Below are 21,496 nucleotides of genomic sequence, written 5' to 3'. Positions count from 1 at the left end.
GAGAGGTAAAAGGGCTAGGAATAGGGCGGCAGGGGGGGAGGCCCCGGTTCCCGAGTCACCCCCGATGAGCCCGGTTAGTCCGATGGAGGCCCCGGTCCCGACGCCGGACGCGGGCCAACCGATCCCTGTTGTAGTTACGCCCACTAATGGAGAGGACATGCCTCCAGAATTGGCCGCCCAGTTAGCCGCATGGCTCGGCAAAAGTACTGAGGGTACGACGGCACCAGGAGACAGGCCCGAGGAGGCCAGGCTACTAATGAAGCAGTTGCGGCAATCGCGAGATGCCGCAAAGGCGAATCTCCCTCTTGTCCCCTCACAGGTTCCTCCAGAACGACCAGCGTCTGGCGTTGGAAAAACAGCAGGACCAGCGGTGGATTCGGGTAAGCAGCCATTGCCAATGGCAGGGGAAGGGGTGTTGCCTTCAAGAAGGGAAAAAGTGGTCCAACATATTCCGCTGGCCACGAAGGAATTGATTTGGGCTGATAAATATGTGAATATGTTTTCTCTCTTGACTGATCACCACAAGGTGGAGTATGTTAAAACTCAGAAGGATTTATGGCACCCGAGTGTGTGGCGTGCGAAAATGGCGGGTTTCAGGGTTGATGAGACAATCTCAAATTGGGCCAGGGCATTTGCAATGTTTACTGCGGTCATGGGGGAACGTAGGCCCGAGGTTTTGTCGGAATTAGCCTGTTATCAGACAGTATAATGGAGTTCTATGACACGTATGAGGGTGATGTATGGATGGGTTATGATAGTAAGTTTCGTAAGGCCAAGGAGCACGATTCATCTCTGCCGTGGGATTGTCTCGACTCCATATCTTGGCAGAAGCAGCTCATGCCGGGCGCGACGAAGTCGTCTTCGCTTGGCGTGAATGGGTTGGCGCCCTCCCGCCATCAATCGGCGGCGCCCTTTCGGACAGGCCCCGCAGTTGATCACCAACCGAGGAACGGTGGGAATGGGGGTAGAAAAGGGGTTTGTTGGAACTTTAATAGAGGCAAGTGCACGAGGCCACAAGGGACATGTAAGTTCAGGCATGAGGGTGCGGGGTGCGGACACTCTTCACACCCCGAGACTTCGTGTAGAGCCAAAAATGGTGACACAGGGGGTAAGGGAGGGGCCAAACAGGTCTAATGTCGACCACGGGGCTTCGCTACCTATCCCCGTAGATATCATGGCAATGATCCCCTGGCTGAATGAATACCCTGATCATGTCTCCGCCGGGGTGTTGCGGGACGGTTTCTCGTATGGATTCCACATCCCGGTGGGGGATTTTCGGGGGGAAGCACTGTGTAAAAACCAGCTGTCGGTCCAGCAGAATACGGCCGTGGTTGAAACTAAAATTGCAAAAGAGGTTGCACGTGGCTGGGTGGCCGGCCCATATAGGCAACCGCCGGTTGCTAATTTTGTATGTTCTCCGCTGGGAGTAGTCCCCAAGAAGGACCCAGGTGAGTTTAGGTTAATTCACAACTTGTCGGCTCCTAGGGGTCTATCGGTGAACGATGCGATTGACCCAGGAGTTTGTTCGGTGCGGTACGCATCCTTCGATGAGGCCGTCGCCATGTTGAATCGCCTGGGGCCCGGAGCGCTGATGGCTAAATCAGATATTGAATCAGCGTTCCGGTTGCTCCCGGTACACCCTCAGGATCAGCGTCTGTTAGGCTTTATGTTCCAAGGACGCTACTATATGGATAGATGTATGCCAATGGGTTGCTCCATCTCTTGTGTGTACTTTGAGAAATTCAGTTGTTTTCTGCAATGGGCGTTTACCAGAGCTACGGGCTATACACAGGTGATGCATTACCTAGATGATTTTTTGTTCTTGGGGTCAGCCGGTGACACGGAATGTGCACAGGCTTTGTTGGAATTTTGCAATCTCATGAAACGGTTCGGCGTGCCATTGGCACCAGGAAAAACGGTGGGACCATCTACCTCCCTCGAGTTTCTTGGAATTGAGCTCGATTCAGTGGAGGGATGCTTCCGTTTGCCCAGGGACAAAGTAATGAAATTCAGGACTTCTCTGGAATCGTGCATTAGCAAAGAAAAAGTAACTCTCCATCAGTTGCAACAAGCAGTGGGCCAGCTTAACTTCGCCCTTAGAGTAATACCAATGGCCCGCCCTTTTTCCCGCTCTATTGCCCAAGCCATGGTCGGTCTCAAAGAAGGACACCATCGCACGAGACTGTCTGCAGAGGTTCACCAGGATATGCGCATATGGTTGGCATTTCTGGCGGATTTCAACGGTCGAGTGGTGTGGAGCAAGCCACCAGCATCCTCGGACGAGCTGGGTTTGTGGACCGATTCGGCGGGGAGCGTTGGATTTGGCGCCATTTTTGGTAATCGATGGTCGGCGCAAACATGGCCGGCGTGGTGGCACACCAGTGGGCTCACAGGTAACATTGGGTTCCTTGAGTTGTTCCCCATCTTGGTGACTTTGAAGGCATGGCCGGATGAGTTTCGTGATTGCTCGGTGGTGTTTTGGTCCGACAACATGACCGTAGTTGAATGCATAAATAACCAGGCAGCACGCTGCAAGTGGATATTGAGATTACTGAAGGAAATTGTACTACTGTGCATGAGACTGAACGTGCAGTTTAGGGCGAGGCACGTGCCGGGTGTGTTGAATCATGCGGCTGATGCGCTCTCTCGTTCCCACATGCAGGCCTTCAGGGGTTATCTACCCTCCGCGGACCTAGTGGCGGCACCATTCCCCGAAGCTCTCTGGTTGCTCGGTGCCCCGGATTACAGGACCTCGTGGGAGCAAGCCTAGCCCCCAGGACAAGGAAAGCGTACGAAGGAGCGTTTCGTTCCTATTGTGCATTTTTGGGTCCAGCAAGGGGGGATAACTGGGGTCAGGAGGAGTATGTCCTGAAGTTTTTAGTAGCACTCCATAAGGCGGGCCGATCAGCAGCAACGGCTAATACGCACCGGGCCGCCATTGCATTCATGGCGCAGGCGCATGGCATCAAGGACCCCACATCGTCCTTTTTAGTAAAAAAGGCACTGCGTGGGTGCCAACGCCTCGAGGGTCATAGAGTAGACGGAAGGCGCCCTATTGGGTTAAAAATGTTGTCCCAGTTGATGTCGGTACTCCCCGCAATATGTTCCTCCCAGTCCGAGGCAGTGCTATTTCGGGCCGCTTTCACATTAGCATTCCATGGGGCTATGCGGGTGAGCGAGCTGGTAGCAAAAAATAAGAAGGATATGGGGGGAGGTCTGTGTCGAGAACACATCCTGATCAAGGGTGATTCAATGGTGATCACGATAGCCAGGTCTAAAACCGATCAGGGTGCGTTGGGGGACAGTATTGTTGTTCAGCGCATGCGAGGGTCCCCCATGTGCCCAGTACAATGCGTTGAGGAATATTTAGTGCAGAGGGCGGTAGCATGGGGGGGAAGCTTGCTGAGACACACTGACGCCACCCCACTGACAAGGTTTCAGTTTCAGCGGGTGTTAACTATGGCAATCGCGGCAGCGGGTTTGGACCCAGGCGATTTTGGGACCCATTCCTTTAGGATAGGGGCTGCTACAGAAGCTACAGCCATGGGTCAGAGTGTGGAAATGGTTAAACAATTGGGACGATGGTCCTCGAACTGTTATAAAAGGTATGTGCGATTGCACATGTTGTGAAGCCAATGTCATGCACTCACGCTTCTTGTTTTGTTTGGTTTACAGTTTCGCGAGCATGCGATGCGGGGCGGACTGTGCAGTCGACCCGACACCTGGGGATCAGCGGTCAAAGACCAACGGCTGAGGAGAGTGTGGTGTGGGTCGTGGGCCACTCATACGTGAGGCGTGCCGGGGACGTATTCAAAGCAGGTGACATGATTCACGCAGCTGGGGAATACGGGTACAGGGTGACCTTCCACGGAAGGGGCGGGCTCTGTATTGACCAGTTTTAATGTTTTGTGGAGGGACTGTTAGGGCGGACAAGGTCACCGCCGTCTATAATCATAGTACACCTGGGAGGCAATGATTTGGTGACGCTCGGTCGGCGGGTACTCCTGGAGCAGGTTCTATCCACTGTTAGCTGGTTGGCGAGAAGGATCCCGGGGTGCACGATAGCATGGTCGCACATTATTCCCAGTAAGGTGTGGCGGGGGGCCCTCTCTGTGTCAGCTTTGAATCATTCAGTAAAGAAAGTCAATAACAAGCTTGGTAGGTTGTTTCGTTCGGAACAGTTGCACAGTATTCCGCATGGATGTATCCGGGGGGATCACATGTATCTCGAAGATGGGGTCCATTTGTCCCGGGAGGGGAATGTCTTACTCATAGGAGACTTCATAGCATGGTTAAGGGGTTTGTAAAGCATGACCTTTAGTAGGAGTTTTTGGGGGGGCCGGATAGCCGGTCAACTATCCGGCCTGTGGCGGTAAGGTCATGATCGGTGAGCAGTAATTTCAAGGTCCCTAAAGGAGGGGCGCCACCCATTATGGATGGGAGCGCCCGGGGGGAGGCGGCCATTGGCCCCTCACACGGGGAGGCGGCACCCACTAAGTATGGGGTCGCCGAAGGGAAGGCGGTCATAGGCCCCTCCCAGGTGAGGAGGCGGCTCGATGCCCCTCCTAGGAATTTCCCGGGGCCAGGATATCCGCGACGGCGGATGTGATGAACAGTGTGGGGTGGGAGGGGGGTCCACGCTACCTTCTAGACACCTCACACGAGTCCTCGGACGACCACTAAGATGGCGTCGAGTTAAATAAAGGGCCCCCGCTAAGACAAGGGAAATTGGAAGTTGGCACAGAGTTACAGTCCTCTGTGCGCCCGCCCCTCACACCGTGAGGGGGGAGTTCTGGTAGTAGGGATCTGACACCGGTTAAGACCTTGCCGTTGGCCCGTAATGTTAGGATGTACAATTTTTATTTAGAAAATATGCATTTGCAGGATGTTTAGACTCGGCTAGGAGAACCTTTGTATTAGAGATTTGTTAAGGTTAGCCAATAAACGTGTCTGCATCGGAATGTTATAAATGAAAAATTGTACATGATATGAAACTTTTATTTTAATGTTTTAATTTTGTTTCATATTTTAATAAATACGGCCGGGAGGGTAACTCCCTCCCGCCTTCCAAAAGTTCAGAACTGCGTCCGTCTTCCCATCCTTGGGGATTGTGTTGGGAGGGGGTGACAGGCATCCCGGCCATATGGAAAGGGGTGACCACTCGGTCCCCCCGAACGTATGGTAGGGGGCCCGGATCCCCCCGGGAAACCATTTTGGGCGGGGGCGTGTCTCGGCTGGTATGCCCGAAGCGGCGTAGCCGGGGCGCGCCTTTTCCCGCCCAAGAAGGGTTGTCCTAGACACCTACACCGTTGGCCACGTCCCATAGGCGTACCGGAGGAGGGTGCACGCCCTCCCGAAGAGGAATAAAAGGAGCAACAATCCGAAGAAGCATCCTCTTGTTCCTGTGCTTGGAAGCTGCACCCTCTCGTTGCACGTGAGCCCTCGACGGAACAAGGAGCAATTTTGACCCACCCACCAGCCCCTTATGGCAACGTTAGTAGTGCAATAAAAAATTGATTTGCTTTGATGGTATCCTTTTTGGTTGTAGTGGTTATTAAAGATGTTGCTGTTTTATTGCAATAAAATGATTTGCTTCATAATATTTTCTCCCCCAGTGCAGCGGAGTTTTGTAGTCTAATTGAGAAATGTGTTGAATAAATATGAGAATGTTAAGTTATTCGCTTTTCTTCAATAGGTCCTTAAAAACGTCGTATTTATTTTGGTCGGGCGGTAAGGTCATGATCGGTGAGCAGTAATTTCAAGGTCCCTAGAGGAGGGGCGCCACCCATTATGGATGGGAGCGCCCGGGGGGAGGCGGCCATTGGCCCCTCACACGGGGAGGCGGCACCCACTAAGTATGGGGTCGCCGAAGGGAAGGCGGTCATAGGCCCCTCCCAGGGGAGGAGGCGGCTCGATGCCCCTCCTAGGAATTTCCCGGGGCCAGGATATCCGCGACGGCGGATGTGATAAACAGTGTGGGGTGGGAGGGGGGTCCACGCTACCTTCTAGACACCTCACACGAGTCCTCGGACGACCACTAAGATGGCGTTGAGTTAAATAAAGGGCCCCCGCTAAGACAAGGGAAATTGGAAGTTGGCACAGAGGTACAGTCCTCTGTGCGCCCGCCCCTCACACCGTGAGGGGGGAGTTCTGGTAGTAGGGATCTGACACCGGTTAAGACCTTGCCGTTGGCCTGTAATGTTAGGATGTACAATTTTTATTTAGAAAGTATGCATTTGCAGGATGTTTAGACTCGGCTAGGAGAACCTTTGTATTAGAGATTTGTTAAGGTTAGCCAATAAACGTGTCTGCATCGGAATGTTATAAATGAAAAATTGTACATGATATGAAACGTTTATTTTAATGTTTTAATTTTGTTTCATATTTTAATAAATACGGCCGGGAGGGTAACTCCCTCCCGCCTTCCAAAAGTTCAGAACTGCGTCCGTCTTCCCATCCTTGGGGATTGTGTTGGGAGGGGGTGACAGGCATCCCGGCCATATTCGTATCTTCACCCACTAACAAGGGTAATATGATATATGTTTGATGAAGTGTCAACTTCCCTTTTTTCATACAGTTTGTGGTCTATTATAATTAGACTCCCAACCACACTATGTGAATTGATGCAATTATAAAAATCATTTAGTATGCTTGATGAAAACTTTATCGCATTAACAATGAACACAATGTGACTAGCGATGGCAATACATACATGTAATGTGATCCGAGCACTGTTTTACGATTCAAAAATAGCACGCAATAGTAGATACTGTTTACCTATAGTCCTTTCTCCATGTTTACGCAATAGTGGCATGTAAGGAGGAGGCTGTGTCAATGAACGCTGTGTGAACAAGCCACTACGGTGGCGAAACGCGTCACGGCGGGTTAATAACCTAAATAAACCCCCAATTTTGCTGCACAGAATCCTGTCTGCTGTGTTTTTCAATGTCTGAGAGCATGAATGGTACTACGTTTTCAAGAATATTAATTACGGTTGACTCCGCCGGTTTCACGCCACCCCGAATATTGGGAGAAAAATTTTGGAGTATCTCAGAAAAATATATAAAAATATATAGTCAAGGTACACATATGTGGACTTATATAAAGAAAACTTTAATTACCTATAGAAACTTACCTTCACAATATTTTTGTCCTCTATATTCTTGATACAATATTTTGTCCTGCGATATTTTTGGTTCTGATAATCTGTGTAAACACAAAAGCAGTTCCACTTAAGTCTGTGACCACTATTGGTGATTTGAAGTCCTCTAGTATTCTTTGTTACAGGGGATGTCTTTGGGTTCATAGAACCCCCCTTTCCACCGCCAGAGGGCTGCTCTTATGGGGCACACTTACAGTGCGCCACTTAAAAGTTGGTGCACCGTGAGTGTGTCCCCTTAGAGCTTCTTTGCCTCTGTACCCGCATCAGTAATACAGCATGGCCACAGAGGCAAAGGAATTCCCTCATTTGCGTAGGGCACGCCCATATGTAAATAAGGGAACACCCCCTGAAGATAGCCTGGCGCTTTAAATGCACCAGCACATCTGAAGGGGAAGCACAAGTATCTGCTCCCCTTTCTGTAACACCAAAGTACCCTGGGGGTACTCAAAGTGGGCACAAACACCCGTTGTGCCCCCGGGGCACTCCCGGGGCACTTACTGTAATACGGCCCCTTATATAGTGAATTTTTAGTGCACAATTTTCTTTCGATTTTCATTCACTTGCTAAATAAATTATTAAGCCTTAATTTCTGCCTTGTTGCTTCTGGACATTTACATTTTATAATTGACGCATCGTTAGTTAAACGGGTTGTAGGATCAATATCCTTAAAGGACTTTCCACCAATTTCCCTTTAGTTTTTTATGTCTTACATTTTGTATCATTTATTAATCAATGTTTACACTTTTTCTTACCAGTTGTTTGAATCTGTAGGGACTTTATTTAGTAACATCATGATTAGCAACTGATGTGTGGGTCTCTTGCTCACTGTATTATAGGGATAAAACTGCACCTTAGTAATGAGACTCAATATGCCGAACCCAATCCGGGGTAGCTTGATGCACATTCAGATGGATCCTGGTCTAGCAGTTGAGGATTGCCTATTCATACTTAAACCGGAGAAGTCATTAATTGCATGAGGTTGGTGTTGTCTGAAGTGGGACACTGGGCAAACAGTTGATAGACTGGAATGCAGTTCAGAGTATTACCAGTGGCTCAGTTTAATTCTAGCATTCCATCCATCACTTTTTTGTGTTTCTTAGCTTTGTAGTTACAGCGCACACCACATGGATACTTCTCAGTGTCACTTGTCCCAGTTAGGCCTAATAGGACCTGTGCCCTTTTTTCATGGACACGGTTCTTTCCTAAAGATGCCTCACTTTACCACATCGACTTTTGACTCTTAGATTCGTTTTTTGGGAACACTAATAAACTTTGCGAGATCACTATCACATTGGCATTTTGTAATAGACCTTCATGTGCATTGTGCAAAAGTGTTAGTCGGTCCAAGGCAGGGATGCCTTTTTCTATATATAACCTTTTGTTTCCAAGTATAACCACAGGAGTCACTTCGGCTGACTTTGAGGGGTCCCTGCATGCTGAAGCTTTCGCCCAGCATCTGACTGACATCTCCACGAGGAGTGTCCAGATCGTGACCAAGACGGCTTTCTACATTCATACCCACAAAGTAATGGTGGTTAGATCATCCAGTAGGAGGTTTCATGGCAGAAACAACACTTACACCCTAGACACTCAGGTTAGGGTTTGCTTAGTAGGAGTGCGCTATTTTGTTATATTGTTACATATGCTTGCATATATACATTCACTGTCCTGACACTTATTATAACTTTCGTCTTTTTTTGTCTATTGATCATTGCCGCACATATTTTCGATAGAAGAATCATTTTGGTTAAATGAATATTAAAAACGTCCCATCTTGTAAATTTCATCTATTTCTCTGAGCGAAATAGACCACGAGTTTCAGAGAGAAAAGTTCTAGGTCTCTCACCACTGTTCCTGAAGAAACAGGATTGCCATGTTCAGTAGTTGCCAGAACTGTTCGCTCCCTGTCTAGGTTAGGGGGGTTTACGGTGGCGGCACTGTGAACAAGCTGGTCTAAGGGACAGCATATCCTGCAAGGTTCCATGGAATCAGTCTGTACCATCCTAAGTTAATTTCAACCACAAATGTGCAATTCCTACTGATTAGTGGAGACTACACTGCACCTGAAGGTAGCCTTTTTTGCTCATGTCAAGATATTAAAGTAGTCTTAAGGAAATCTAAAATGAAAAGGAGGAGGTTCCCTTGTGGGACCTCATAATCAACGAGTGTGGAAGCCCAAGGCATCTCTCTCGTATTGAGTGGAAATGGGATTTTATCAGCTTTTAATTACATGGTTATGTATGAGCCCTTTTTATTTTAAATTTTCAAAAAGATACATAAAAACAAAACAATATAAAGTTGATAACTGTCGGTGCAGGAGACTGGGGAAGCATGATCGCCAAAATTCAAAGGAGCAAAAAATGATGCCCAGATTGGCAGTAAGAAAGTGGAATTTGGAGGACAGGGATGAGGATAGAATGAGAAATAGAGAGAAGACAAGCCTTGAGGCATGAAGCAAGGATGAACAGAATTTCAGTTTTGTTATAGTTAAAACAGTGAATCTGAGAGGTCACCCAGGATTCAAAGACCAAGAGACAGGTATAGATTACATTGTGCAGCAGAGTTAAAAGAATTAAAAGCATTGGCAAAGCGAGTAGGCCTGGCGTTGGCTACCTACGTTTGGCTTTGCCAGTGTTTGTTGTTTTTGTAAAATTCTCCAAGGGGAACTCATTTTGTGTATAAGTACACATAGTGCAAGAGCTGAATGCTGTCACCCACAGAAGTAAGACAATGATTGAGGTGTACTGACCTCTTGCTCATGCGATGCGTTGGGCTGAAACAAAAATGTGAATGACACTACAATAGGCAATGGGACAAGGAGTGCTGCCTGATGTATATACACATGTCCCCCCTAGACTTTGCCCCCGCTCGTATTTTGCGTGAAGTCTTCCTACACTGTCCTACCCCTCCCCTCACACTATTAAATGACTCACTTAAATCCGGAGTTGTCCCCCCTGCCCATAAATTTGCGGCAGTTATTCCCATTCTAAAAAAACCTGGTGCCGACCCTTCATCCCCTTCAAATTACCGTCCCATCTCCCTTCTACCCTACTTGGCTAAGGTCTTGGAGACCCACGTAACCAGCGCCCTGAGTACCTACGTGGAAGCCAACCACTGCCTCTCCCCCCGGCAGGCGGGCTTTCGCCCCCTCCACTCGACGGAGAAGGTAGTGATCTCAGTGATGGACAGCCTACGCGAGGGCATTGATACCAACGTCCCCCAGGCCCTCATTCTTTTAGATCTATCCGCCGCATTTGACACGGTGGACCACTCCATCCTCCTCACCCGTGTCAAGGCGGCGGGCATAGAGGGCCTGGCCCTCGCCTGGCTCAAGTCCTTCCTGAGTGACAGGGCTCAGGCAGTCCATCTTGCTGGTTTCACCGCTGCCTCTCGTAAGGTCGCGTGTGGAGTTCCCCAAGGCTCTTCCCTCTCCCCTCTTTTGTTTAATTTATACATCTACCCCCTCATTTTTATGTTACAGCAGCTCGAGGTCACGGTGTTCAACTACGCCGATGACCTCCAGCTAATTTTTAACCTTTCCCACCCCTCCTCCTCTGCCTCTAATGTCCAATCCGTCATGTTGTTCATCCAGGATTGGATGAACTGCAACCACCTCAAACTCAACCCGGACAAGACGGAGTTAGTCTTGACCAGAGGTGGTTGCAGCCCCTGGTCCCCCTCTCACTGGCCCTCCTCACTTGGTGTTCCCCCGCTCCCAGTTCCCAAGGTTAAGACCCTCGGCATCTCCCTGGATCCTTCACTTTCCGTTCACTCCCAGGTCAGTTTAGTTGTTTCCTCCTGTTTCTTTTCCCTTCGAGTCATCAGGAAGATTTCTCGTTTTTTTTCTTTACCCGCCCTAAAGATTATAGTGATGGCCATGGTGCTCTCGCGCCTTGATTATGGGAACATCATTTATAATGGCGCTCCAGCTTACGCCATTCGCCGTCTGCAGCTAGTGCAGAATCAGGCTGCCCGCCTGATTCATGGCCTGCCTAAATACCATCGAGCCACTCCCTTACTGCAGGCCTTGCACTGGTTGCCGGTGAAAGAGCGCGCCCTGTTTAAACTTGGTTGCACCACCTTCCAGGCTAAAACAGGCACCGCCCCGGAATTCATCTGTTCTGCCATCACCCCCTACATACCTGGACGAGAGCTTAGGTCCACTCATCAGGCTCTGTTAACTATCCCCCGCTTCAGCAAGAAAAAGACTGGTGGTACGAAATTTGCAGTGCTTGCTCCTGCGTTTTGGAACTCCCTCCCCTCGGAACTCCGCATGTCATCTTCCTATATGGAGTTCCGGAAGGGTCTCAAAACTTTTCTTTTCTCTCGAGCCTACAATGCTTAATCCCCCTCTGCTCCTGCCAGCCTCTCACAATCCAACAGCGCCATGAAACCGCATGGTAAAAGTGCGCTATAGAAATGTTTTTAAATTCAAATACATGTCATAACGTTTTAAAAGTCTTGTCTAATGCCAGACCGAAAAAGGAGAGAAATATTCGAAAATCACCTATGTAAAAATTTGAAATGACAGTGATATAATCAGATTAAGAAGTAGTGATAGTATACATAGCAAAGAAAAGTGTCCCACAACAGAGCCTTGGACGCCTCACAGAAGGAGAATGGAGGACATGTCAGGGAGTAACTACGGACAGTTCTCTAAGAAAGCTTATAATCAAAAGATAAATCAAATACAGACACATGGTGTACAATAATTCAAAAATAAAAATTAGTAAAAATTCAAAAATAGCACTACCTGATAACATTTGTGGTATTCTGTATTCTGTTGAAGGGCTGCAACAAATAATTGGCCTGTTAGGAGTATATATCGATACAGGCAAACCATATAAAAAATAAAAAGGTAATGTAACACATAAAGTAAATACAAAGTACACGTATTGTTTATACCTGTTGTAGAACTTGCGCTTTAAAACTACAAACAAAAAGAAAAAGATGGTTTTATATTTTATGACAACTTTTGGGAAGTCTGCAATTTTTTCATTGTGAATAAAAATTACCTTTGTGTGGTTTGCATCTTTTCCATATAAAAACAAAACTGATGGATATTATTAAAAATAATGACATTCCAGTTATTGCAGCAAGTGGTGAGACCGAAAATTCCTTCTGAATGAGTTTCTCTCGACCTATATTGTAAAGAAGAAACGTTGTTACTCTAATTTGCTTACATTCGTTGTCCTCCTAAGACTTCAGAATGCTCTTGCACATAGAAAATCGTATACACAAAAAAAACTAGGATTTTCTGATCCTTACCGTCCTCCAAGCACAGACAATGTGAAAACACCTGTAATGTCTAGCTGCACCACCCCTCGCCCCCACAGGCCCTCCAAAAAAACAGACCTTGCCTTACTAATACCCAGTGGCGGCTGGTGACATTTGAAAGTGGTGGGGCGGAAACTGATAATCACACTGCACCGTAGCGAGCGAGCGTAGCGAGCGAGCCCGAACCCCCTAAGGAGGGTTCGGGGGGATTTCCCCCCGAGAAAATTTTGAAAAAATAGTGGGAAAATGGTGCATTTTCAAGCAAATTTGAGAAAGCAGGAAGGTTAATACAAGTGTCCTGATATTTGTAGTAATACTCTGCCTGAATACATACAGCTAGTGCCTGGTGCAGTATATACCAATGGATGGCATTGCTACAGGATTGGTTTATGGTATAAGTGAAAGGACGAGGAGCTGAAGCGCATTTTATCTAATGTATCAGAGAAGGCTGATGAGTTGGGAAGGTCTACATCACTACATGGCTTGTGTAGCACCAGACAAACAGCTCCTATAATGATGTGGGAGAATACTATTACCTGCTTACCACTGACATGAGCTAAAGCTTGACAGATGCTCAAATGGATTGTATCATAGGAAGACTAGAGATTGTGTGTGTCTGAAGACCTCCAACTCGTTCAAGTATCTCCAGAGTTTCTCCAAGACCTTCCTGGTATTTATTTGGGTGACAGGCAGCAACTTCTGTATATTGACCCTTTACCTCTGGCAAATGCAGCAAGCTACAGCTCATGCAATACTGATGCTCAGCAGACATGTTAACATTTCATTATTCAGAATGTGGACAGTGCACGAGAGATTGCTCATGTTCTTCCAGCTTAACACCCACCCTTCCATCCATCTACTGAATCACCCATGCACACAAGAGCCATTCATTCATACAAGCACGCAGCTGTCCATCCACATATGTGTGCATTGCCCCACTGGGCTACGGTGGCACTATCTCAACGTGGTACTCCACGCCCCTCCTCTTGTACTAATGAGAGAATTAGGGAAAAACATGAGCACACTATTCGAGGATCCATCACCAACCCAGTCACACAGCAACGTTTAGTACCTATACTCATGCTTTCCGACGACCCCTTGTGCCGGAATGAATAGCTTAATAATCGAGGCGCTCAGAAATCTTAAGTTGTTGTTGTCTCAGTAGGTCATTTAGTCGTGGATGTCTGATTTACATTTTGGCTCTTGTGGGTGGGTGTCACTACAAGTACCAGAATGCAACGTGACTCACGACCGCAAAACCGCATGCGCTGCTATGACGTGCCACAGGGCACCTTGCGATCACCGGAAGACCCAGGCACACAGCGGAAAGCAGTGCAGGGCTGCCTTACCTGAAGTGCAGCCTCCTGGTGCCGGGCTCCAGGTGCTCGCTGTGCAGGAGAAGAGCCATGCACTGCAAGAGGAAACACACAGCTGCTGACACCCTTCCAAACACTGCCCAGCCGAGGTTACCACAAACTGGAGGGGAAAGGCACAATCCACCCCGAAAACACGCCGGCAGCGGCAATACAGGGGCCAGGACGCATCTGCTCCCAGTTCCTGGTCCGTAATGTAACTGTTCATGCTCTGGCAGCTAGGAAGTGAGGTATAGAGTACACACAAACTGTGCAGCAGGCCCCGCCCCGCGCTGTGATGTCACCGCAGCTAACATTGTCAAGAGTGTGCGAGAGAGGAGGGGCCGGGGCTGCCCAGTTCTCTCTATTTCTGCCCAGAAGGACCTCGGTCTGTCCCCGTCTGAAGGGACGAGCCAGTCAGACGTCCATGAGCAGTGCCACCCTGTGCAGTCAGAAAGTGTGATGTGCACTACGGAACTGCTTTCTCAACTGTGGCGTGTGAGAGTCCTGCTGCCGTCACACCGCTGCTCTTTCACCACCCATGAATCCACATTCCTCACTGCTACCTTTTCATTATGTCATTGCATGGCCCTTCCCCGGGAATGACAATGCAACTTATGCTTGGGAGGCAGCGAGGTCCTGCAGCTGACCTGGGTGAGACCAGGCCTCGCAGGTGGCATTCAGTGCCAAAACATTTTCAAGCAATTACATCTGTCGTGTTAAATATACCTCTCATCCAACATCCCTAATGATTTCAACATGAGATGTAAACAAGTGCCCAATGTCGGTGGATTTATTACTTTTTGTGTGTTCAAATGAAGGCACGCAGGTTCGAAGGGGGGCCACATCCTTACGTGACACTAGAAGGTGCATTGCCTCATCTTGACATAAGGCTCTAGAACTCTCTATGCATGTGCCAAGCAGGTGCTTCTCTCATCACCTGTGATTTAGGAAATATTAAAACATTGGCTTTTCTCTGGCCCAATCCATTAATGATGCATGATGTTTAGTGTCCATGCTCTGATTTGTGCCAAGGCTCTCTTATTGGTTGAGACAGGTGCTTAACAAGACCCATGTAGCGTAACGTAGCACAAGTTCAAGCATCCAAGAAATTAGAGCATGATGCTAGGGTCTGGTGTGTGAGTTCTCAGGCTATTCTGTGCAGGAGGAAAAAAAGATAAGTGGGGCTAAAAAATATGTGTTTTCCCATTTTAGCTCCTATAGGAAATGTTGCCCATCACTACAACTCGAACCACTGAAAGGAATTATGGCAAACTTGGCATAAATGAAGATATTTATTAAAAATTGGTATTTTTGTGGTTGGGTGTAAATCTGTGCAATAGTGTTGAGATACTAGGGTTTAAAAAGGTGCAGAGTAGGCTCTAAAGGATAAACACTAGTATATCTAGACAGTTGCTTGACAAATATGCATGAAATTTACCAGACACTTAGCTTACTAAGCCTACTCTTGGCTTTTCAAAGGCATGGAGCTCCATCAAGGGGGTGCTCAGTTAAGAAGGGGGGGTATAGAAAGTGTTAATTTGTTAATAATTTGGCACTAGGAGATACATCTGCACAAAATATGGAGAAAATGTAGAAGAATGAGTCTTCTTTTAGTATGTCAAGTATTGTGCCAATCTAATGGGGTTGAGGGATTAGGGGGCGGGGGTCAAAATTAAAAGGGGGCAATAAGATTTTCATTTGCTAGTAATAACTTTGGCTCTGTTTGCTCAATGTCTGGGAAATGCAGCAAACAGTGAGCAGGTTACACTCAAATGCAGGTATTTCAGGTTTTGTGTAGCTCCAATATAGGGGAGTTGGGAAAATTAATAGGAAGAGTAAAATAACATTTGAATTGGTTGTCACGCTGGCACTGTTTGTCAGACCTGCATGAAATGAGGTAGATGCTTAGCATATTCAGCTTACACTTGGTGTTTTCAGTTTCAAAGGTCTGTTGAGGCAGGCACATTTAATTGAGCAGTCAATGAAGTGTTCATTTGCAAAACATTTGGCACAGTTTGATAAATCCACACAAAATATGGCAGACATTTAGCAGGTTTCACTTTTTTTTGGTATTTCACGTTTAAAGCAGATCCATCAGAGGACAACAACAATAAATGGGGTTTAAAAAAAAGTTACCATTATTAATTTAGGTATCAATTAATGAATCTGCATGAAATTTTGCAGTTACCAGATTAAACATATTGCAAGAATATCAAGTTTCATGCAGATGTGTAGTGTGGGATGTTTACCCATGGAGTTTGGGGACTTGGCCTATCCAAGGCCATATTCTGCGACTGTAGCTTGCTTGCGAATGTCAGGGATTTTTCGGTTTCATATTCTCTGAAACTTTCAGTAAAACACAGATACACACACCATGACTCTGAGAAATGAAACCTCTAGTGGTTTATGATGCCCCTCAACAATGGTGGTAAATAGCATAGTATACTCTGCATGTCTGGACAGTGGCGGCTGGTGACTTTTGAAAAAGGTGTGGCGTAAAAGTTGTGCGTGAGTTATATGCGACAAGAGAGACTGACGGCCAAAAGAGGGGTTCAGGGAATTACCCCATGAGAACATTTTGAAAAAAAGAGTGGCCAAATGGTGCATTTCAATCAAATTTGAGAAAGCAAGTTGGTTAATAAATCAATAAAAAGATTTCATATGATAATGACATAGGTAGCTGCTTATTACCCAGTATATCCACAGAACTTCATAACAGACTTTGCGATAATACCTCTGAATATGCTAGTGAAGTATCTTACATCTGATGCTGTGATGGCAGCAGTGCTTCGTTATAGGAACAAGACTTACTAAGTGTCATTGGTGGTTGGTGAAGTCTGAGAGTGGTGAGCTGAGAGGGGGCACAACATTTTTATGGAAGTCTGTGGCGATTTACTGTGCATTTTGTTATGGGGTTATATTAGTTCTCGGGCTGATTGACAGAACGGAGTTACACATGTAGGGGCCAGGCAAAGTTATTTTCATTTTAACAGTCGAGTGCATTGTTTACAATATATATTTTGTGAATGGGGAGATCAACGCTGGCTCATTAATAGGCCTAGCAAAAAAGTGCCACATGCAGGCAAGTCTGCACCTGCAGCGTTTAAAGAGGAGACTCCCTTCGCCTTTCCATAAATAAAGTCAAAATCAGTGGGAGTCTGAGACTTTTGACACAACAGCACGCTACCATCGCTCTCAAGATAAGGGGCTGCACTTACCCCAATTATAGAGCATATGTAATTGTAAAGCGACAATAAAGACAAAAGAGAGTTGATAAGGCCCCATAGCCACAGAAGCTTGAAAACACTGGGGTTTACAGTACCCTTTGATTTATGGCAAGGCAATATTCCCTGCTCTTCACAAGGGCGAACAAAGAGCACTTTTTTACTGTTCCCTCATTGAAAAAATGTAAAGAAATTCAGTCACACTTCATCCAAGGAAAAGGCCAGACATTCATATTAATCTAAAATGTTCGCAATAATATTTACATGATAAAGATTTGTGATTCCATTTCTTTCTTGTCGTTTGTATATGCTGTTGAATATATATATATATATATATATATATATATATATATATATATATATATATATATATATATATATATATATATATATATATATATATATATATATATATATATATATATATATATAGAACCCCACATGGGTAGTTACTAATGGAGAACACGTTTTGCAAAGAAGGGCCTTCACTTTCATCACCAACAATGAGGTAATTGTGCTGTCAATTATATCACCAAAAGCCCCTCACTCAAAACATCTCTGCTGTGGGCCTCTGCCCATGTACAGTGCTATGATAATGCAGAAGCCCTGCTAATGAGGTACAGCGGACAAAAAGAAGTGTCAGAGATTGTGCTAGGCTGTAGAAGCCATGACGTAGCACATAGTGATGTTTGTTTTCTGTAATAATGATTTCATGCGCAAAAAGCATATTCCTACTAATCTCTCTTGCTGTTTGTTTAGAAAATACATTTAATCACCAAGATTCATAAGTTATGACAACCTACTCATTTTTCATTTACCAAACAAGAAATACTGTTATGGATAAAAACAAGAGATATATTTCTGAGCCAATACCCTCCCGCTTCAGGGAGCAGTGATTCGGTTGTGGGAAGGAAGGCTGTGGAAACAAGATTTTCAAAGTGAGGCTTCAAAGGCCTTGGCGAGCGAGATGTGGGCTGTTGGGGAACCTTTATTAGGCTGAGGTCGGCCATAACCCCACAATTCCTTTGAAACGAGTGGGTGTGTCACTTACAACATACCCTTTGCCTGGAAGAACGACCGTCTGCAATGCATGTGTAGTTATTATACCCGATATGAGAAAAATAGTCATAAAACAGCTATTTTACATTTTTGTGGAATTTACAAACAAAACGGTACTAAAGACGGCTGGAAGTCTGTTTCGTGAACCCCTTCCCTAAGGAGCTAAATGATGTGATCGAGTCCTAGGGCTATGGAAGTCAAGATGATGACGACACAGGAAGTGTCTGTGATTGGGTGATCTGATCTCCTTCAAGCTTTGCTTTTCAGTTCACAGTGCTATCGAGTGAAATCGACACATCCACCGAATGCAGTTAGGCGTCTTACATCAAATGACAGCTTTATCACAAATGTCATCAGCTTTCAGTGCTTCGGTTTCTGTGCACTTTAAATGTGAAATTCTTAGTTCTGCAAGACTAAATAAACAGCAGCTCTAGCCTACAGCTACATATTCGCACACTGGCGACGGCGGCATTGGCATACCATTAAAACACTCACAGTCACTTAAACACAGAAAATAAAAAAAACGGAGTTTACCTTTTGTTTTCCTCTGTGTGGCCCACCGCTTCTGTGACTTGGCAGTGGAACATGCTAGTAATTTCGGCCCGCCTGGGCCATGTCCAGTGGCAAGGGGAATCACGAGGTCATGAAAGGAGGGGTCTTGCTTGCAGCGCTCTCTCATTGAGCACAGCCAGTGAGTCAGCCACCCACCCACGCTCGGCAGCACCACTATCCTCGTGCGCGGTAACTTTACTCAGCCAATCCTGGCGCAGCATAACCTCGCCACTGCGCCAGGATTGACTATAGAGCAGGGCTAAAACTGCCCATACTGAGACCCGGCTCCCCCGGGTCTCTGCCTGTGTGACGGCTTGGGGAGGAGGAGGAGGGAAGGGGCTATTGCGTGTGTGCGCATGCGTGGGCAAGTCATAAAAATGACTTGTCCTGAATGCGCACACTGCTGCTGCCCTCCCTGCCACACTGCTCCTGCCAGCCTGCCACAGGCCCGCCCCCACTCCTTCCGCGATGCGATCGTGATGACGTGACTCCGGCCTCAATTATGACTGTCGGCAATTTTTGTGCGCTCTGCCCTGTGCTCATAATTTTACTTTTTGCGCAGTCAGTGCAGTGTAATTGACAGCAGTGACGGACATCAATGTGGCTAGTGGGGCAACGCCCCAACGCCCCCAATGGACGAACCGCCACTGCTAATACCAAGTCAAACCCTAAATACTTCTGGGCCAGACTTATCACATCATTGGCTCTGCTTGCGTTTTGAAACTACAGGTGTGAACATTGTTCCTTAATGCATGGGGGATTTTTAACTTGTTTAAATCATAACAGTTATCTGCTTCTATGTCCTCACACGGACTTTCAGCCAGTCCAGGTTTTCCCACCAATACCAGTAAGCAAAATAGATCTTGTAAGCAAAAAGTAAATGCTCAGGGCTGCTAGCTTAAAAGGCAAGACTTTCGCTACAAAGTAAATATCTATGGCAAAAAAATAGACATTTGAGAACAGTGGATTTATGTTTTCCTTAAGTTATGCAAAGTCAATCAATCAATCAATCAGTGGCACTTATAGAGCGCGCTACATACCCGTAGGGTCTCAAGGCGCTGGGGGTAGGGGGGTGCCGCTACTGCTCGAACAGCCAGGTCTTCAGCTTCTTCCTGAAGGAGAGGTGGTCTTGGGTCAGGCGCAGGTCGGTCGGGAGGGAGTTCCAGGTCTTGGCGGCCAGGTAGGAGAAGGACCTTCCTCCTGTAGTCGCTCTTCGGATGCGGGGGACGGCGGCGAGGGCGTGGTTGGCTGATCGGAGGTGGCGTTTGGGAGCGTAGAAGTTGACTCGGCTGTTGAGGTAGCTCGGGCCTTGGTCGTGTAGGGCTTTGTGTGCGTGGGTGAGGAGGTGGAAGGTGATTCTTTTGTTGACGGGAGCCAGTGAAGGTCTCTCAGATGTCCGGAGATGTGGCTGGTTCGTGGGATGTCGAGGATGAGTCTGGCTGAGGCGTTCTGGATCCGCTGGAGTCTCTTCTGGAGCTTGGCGGTGGTACCGGCGTAGAGGGCGTTGCCGTAGTCCAGTCGGCTGGTGACGAGGGCCTGGGTGACGGTCTTCCTGGTCTCGGTGGGGATCCACCAGAAGATCTTCCGTAGCATGCGTAGGATGTTGAAGCACGCCGAGGAGACGTTGTTGACTTGCCTGGCCATGGAGAGGGAGGAGTCCAGGATGAAGCCCAGGTTTCGTGCATGGTCTGTCGGTTTGGGTGCGGTGCCCAGGGCGGGGGGCCACCAGGAGTCGTCCCAGGCGGAGGGTGAGGAGCCCAGGATGAGGACTTCCGTCTTGTCCGAGTTCAGTTTCAGGCGGCTGGTCGTCATCCACTCGGCTACCTCTTTCATCCCTTCGTGCAGGTTGGCTCTGGCGGTGGCGGGGTCTTTGGTCAGGGAGAGGATCAGCTGGGTGTCGTCGGCGTAGGAGATTATGCTGAGGTTGTGTTTGCGTACGATAGCCGCGAGGGGGCTCATGTAGACGTTGAAGAGGGTGGGGCTCAGAGATGATCCTTGGGGGACGCCGCAGATGACTTCGGAGGCCTCTGACTTGTACGGTGGTAGGCGGACTCTCTGTGTTCTTCCGTCGAGGAAGGAAACGATCCATTCCAGCGCCTTGTCCTGGATTCCGATGTTGCTGAGGCGCCGTACTAGGGTGCGGTGGCAGACCGTGTCGAATGCCGCGGAGAGGTCTAGGAGGATGAGGGCCGCTGTTTCTCCATTGTCCATCAGGGCTCGGATGTCATCGGTGGCGGCGATGAGGGCGGTCTCGGTGCTGTGGTTGGCTCGGAAGCCAGACTGTGAGGGGTCGAGGGATCCGTTCGTCTCGAGGAAGGCGGCCATCTGCTTGTTGACGGTCTTCTCGATGACTTTGGCTGGAAACGGGAGGAGCGAGATGGGGCGGTAGTTCTTGAGTTCGGTGGGGTCCGCTGTGGGTTTCTTGAGTAGAGCGCTGAGTTCGGCGTGCTTCCAGCTCTTCGGGAAGGTGGCGGTGTCGAAGGATGTGTTGATGATGTCTCGCAGGTGGGGTGCGATGACAGCGTCGGCCTTGTTGAAGACGTGGTGAGGCGGGCAGGGGTCGGTCGGTGATCCGGAGTGGATGGAGTTCATCGTGCGGATGGTGTCTTCGGTGCTGATCGGGGTCCAGGCGTGGAGGGTGGTGGTGGGGGGTGGTTGTTCGGTCATGGTGTGCGTTGGTTGGTTGTTGAAGCTGTTGTGTATGTAAGGCATTGCTTGCAGTTAATTTGTCAACAAGCTCCTAATTTCTTTTCTAAAGTCTTTATGGCATCTTACTATTCCTTACCTTGCATTTGAGAAAGGCATAAAATAATTTAAGCAGGGAAAAATTGTACGGATAATCCAATTGAGTGCACGTTTGTTCCAAT

General features: G+C 47.6%; 1 protein-coding gene across 1 annotated transcript in view; it reads right to left on the bottom strand.

Annotated features, from left to right (window-relative positions):
- Positions 1-21,496, bottom strand: part of HEPACAM2 (HEPACAM family member 2) — a 508,644-nt gene that overhangs the window by 139,811 nt on the left and 347,337 nt on the right. Inside the window, exons 5-7 of the mRNA XM_086941874.1 lie at positions 12,178-12,303; positions 12,068-12,092; positions 11,916-11,953 (exon numbers count right to left, since the gene is read on the bottom strand). Coding sequence (XP_086798000.1) covers positions 11,916-11,953; positions 12,068-12,092; positions 12,178-12,303 — 189 coding nt within the window. The remainder of the gene's footprint in view (positions 1-11,915; positions 11,954-12,067; positions 12,093-12,177; positions 12,304-21,496) is intronic.

Source organism: Lissotriton vulgaris, chromosome 10, assembly GCF_964263255.1.
Source record: "Lissotriton vulgaris chromosome 10, aLisVul1.2, whole genome shotgun sequence".
Taxonomy (NCBI): domain Eukaryota; kingdom Metazoa; phylum Chordata; class Amphibia; order Caudata; family Salamandridae; genus Lissotriton; species Lissotriton vulgaris.
This window is presented reverse-complemented; position numbering and strand designations above follow the sequence as displayed.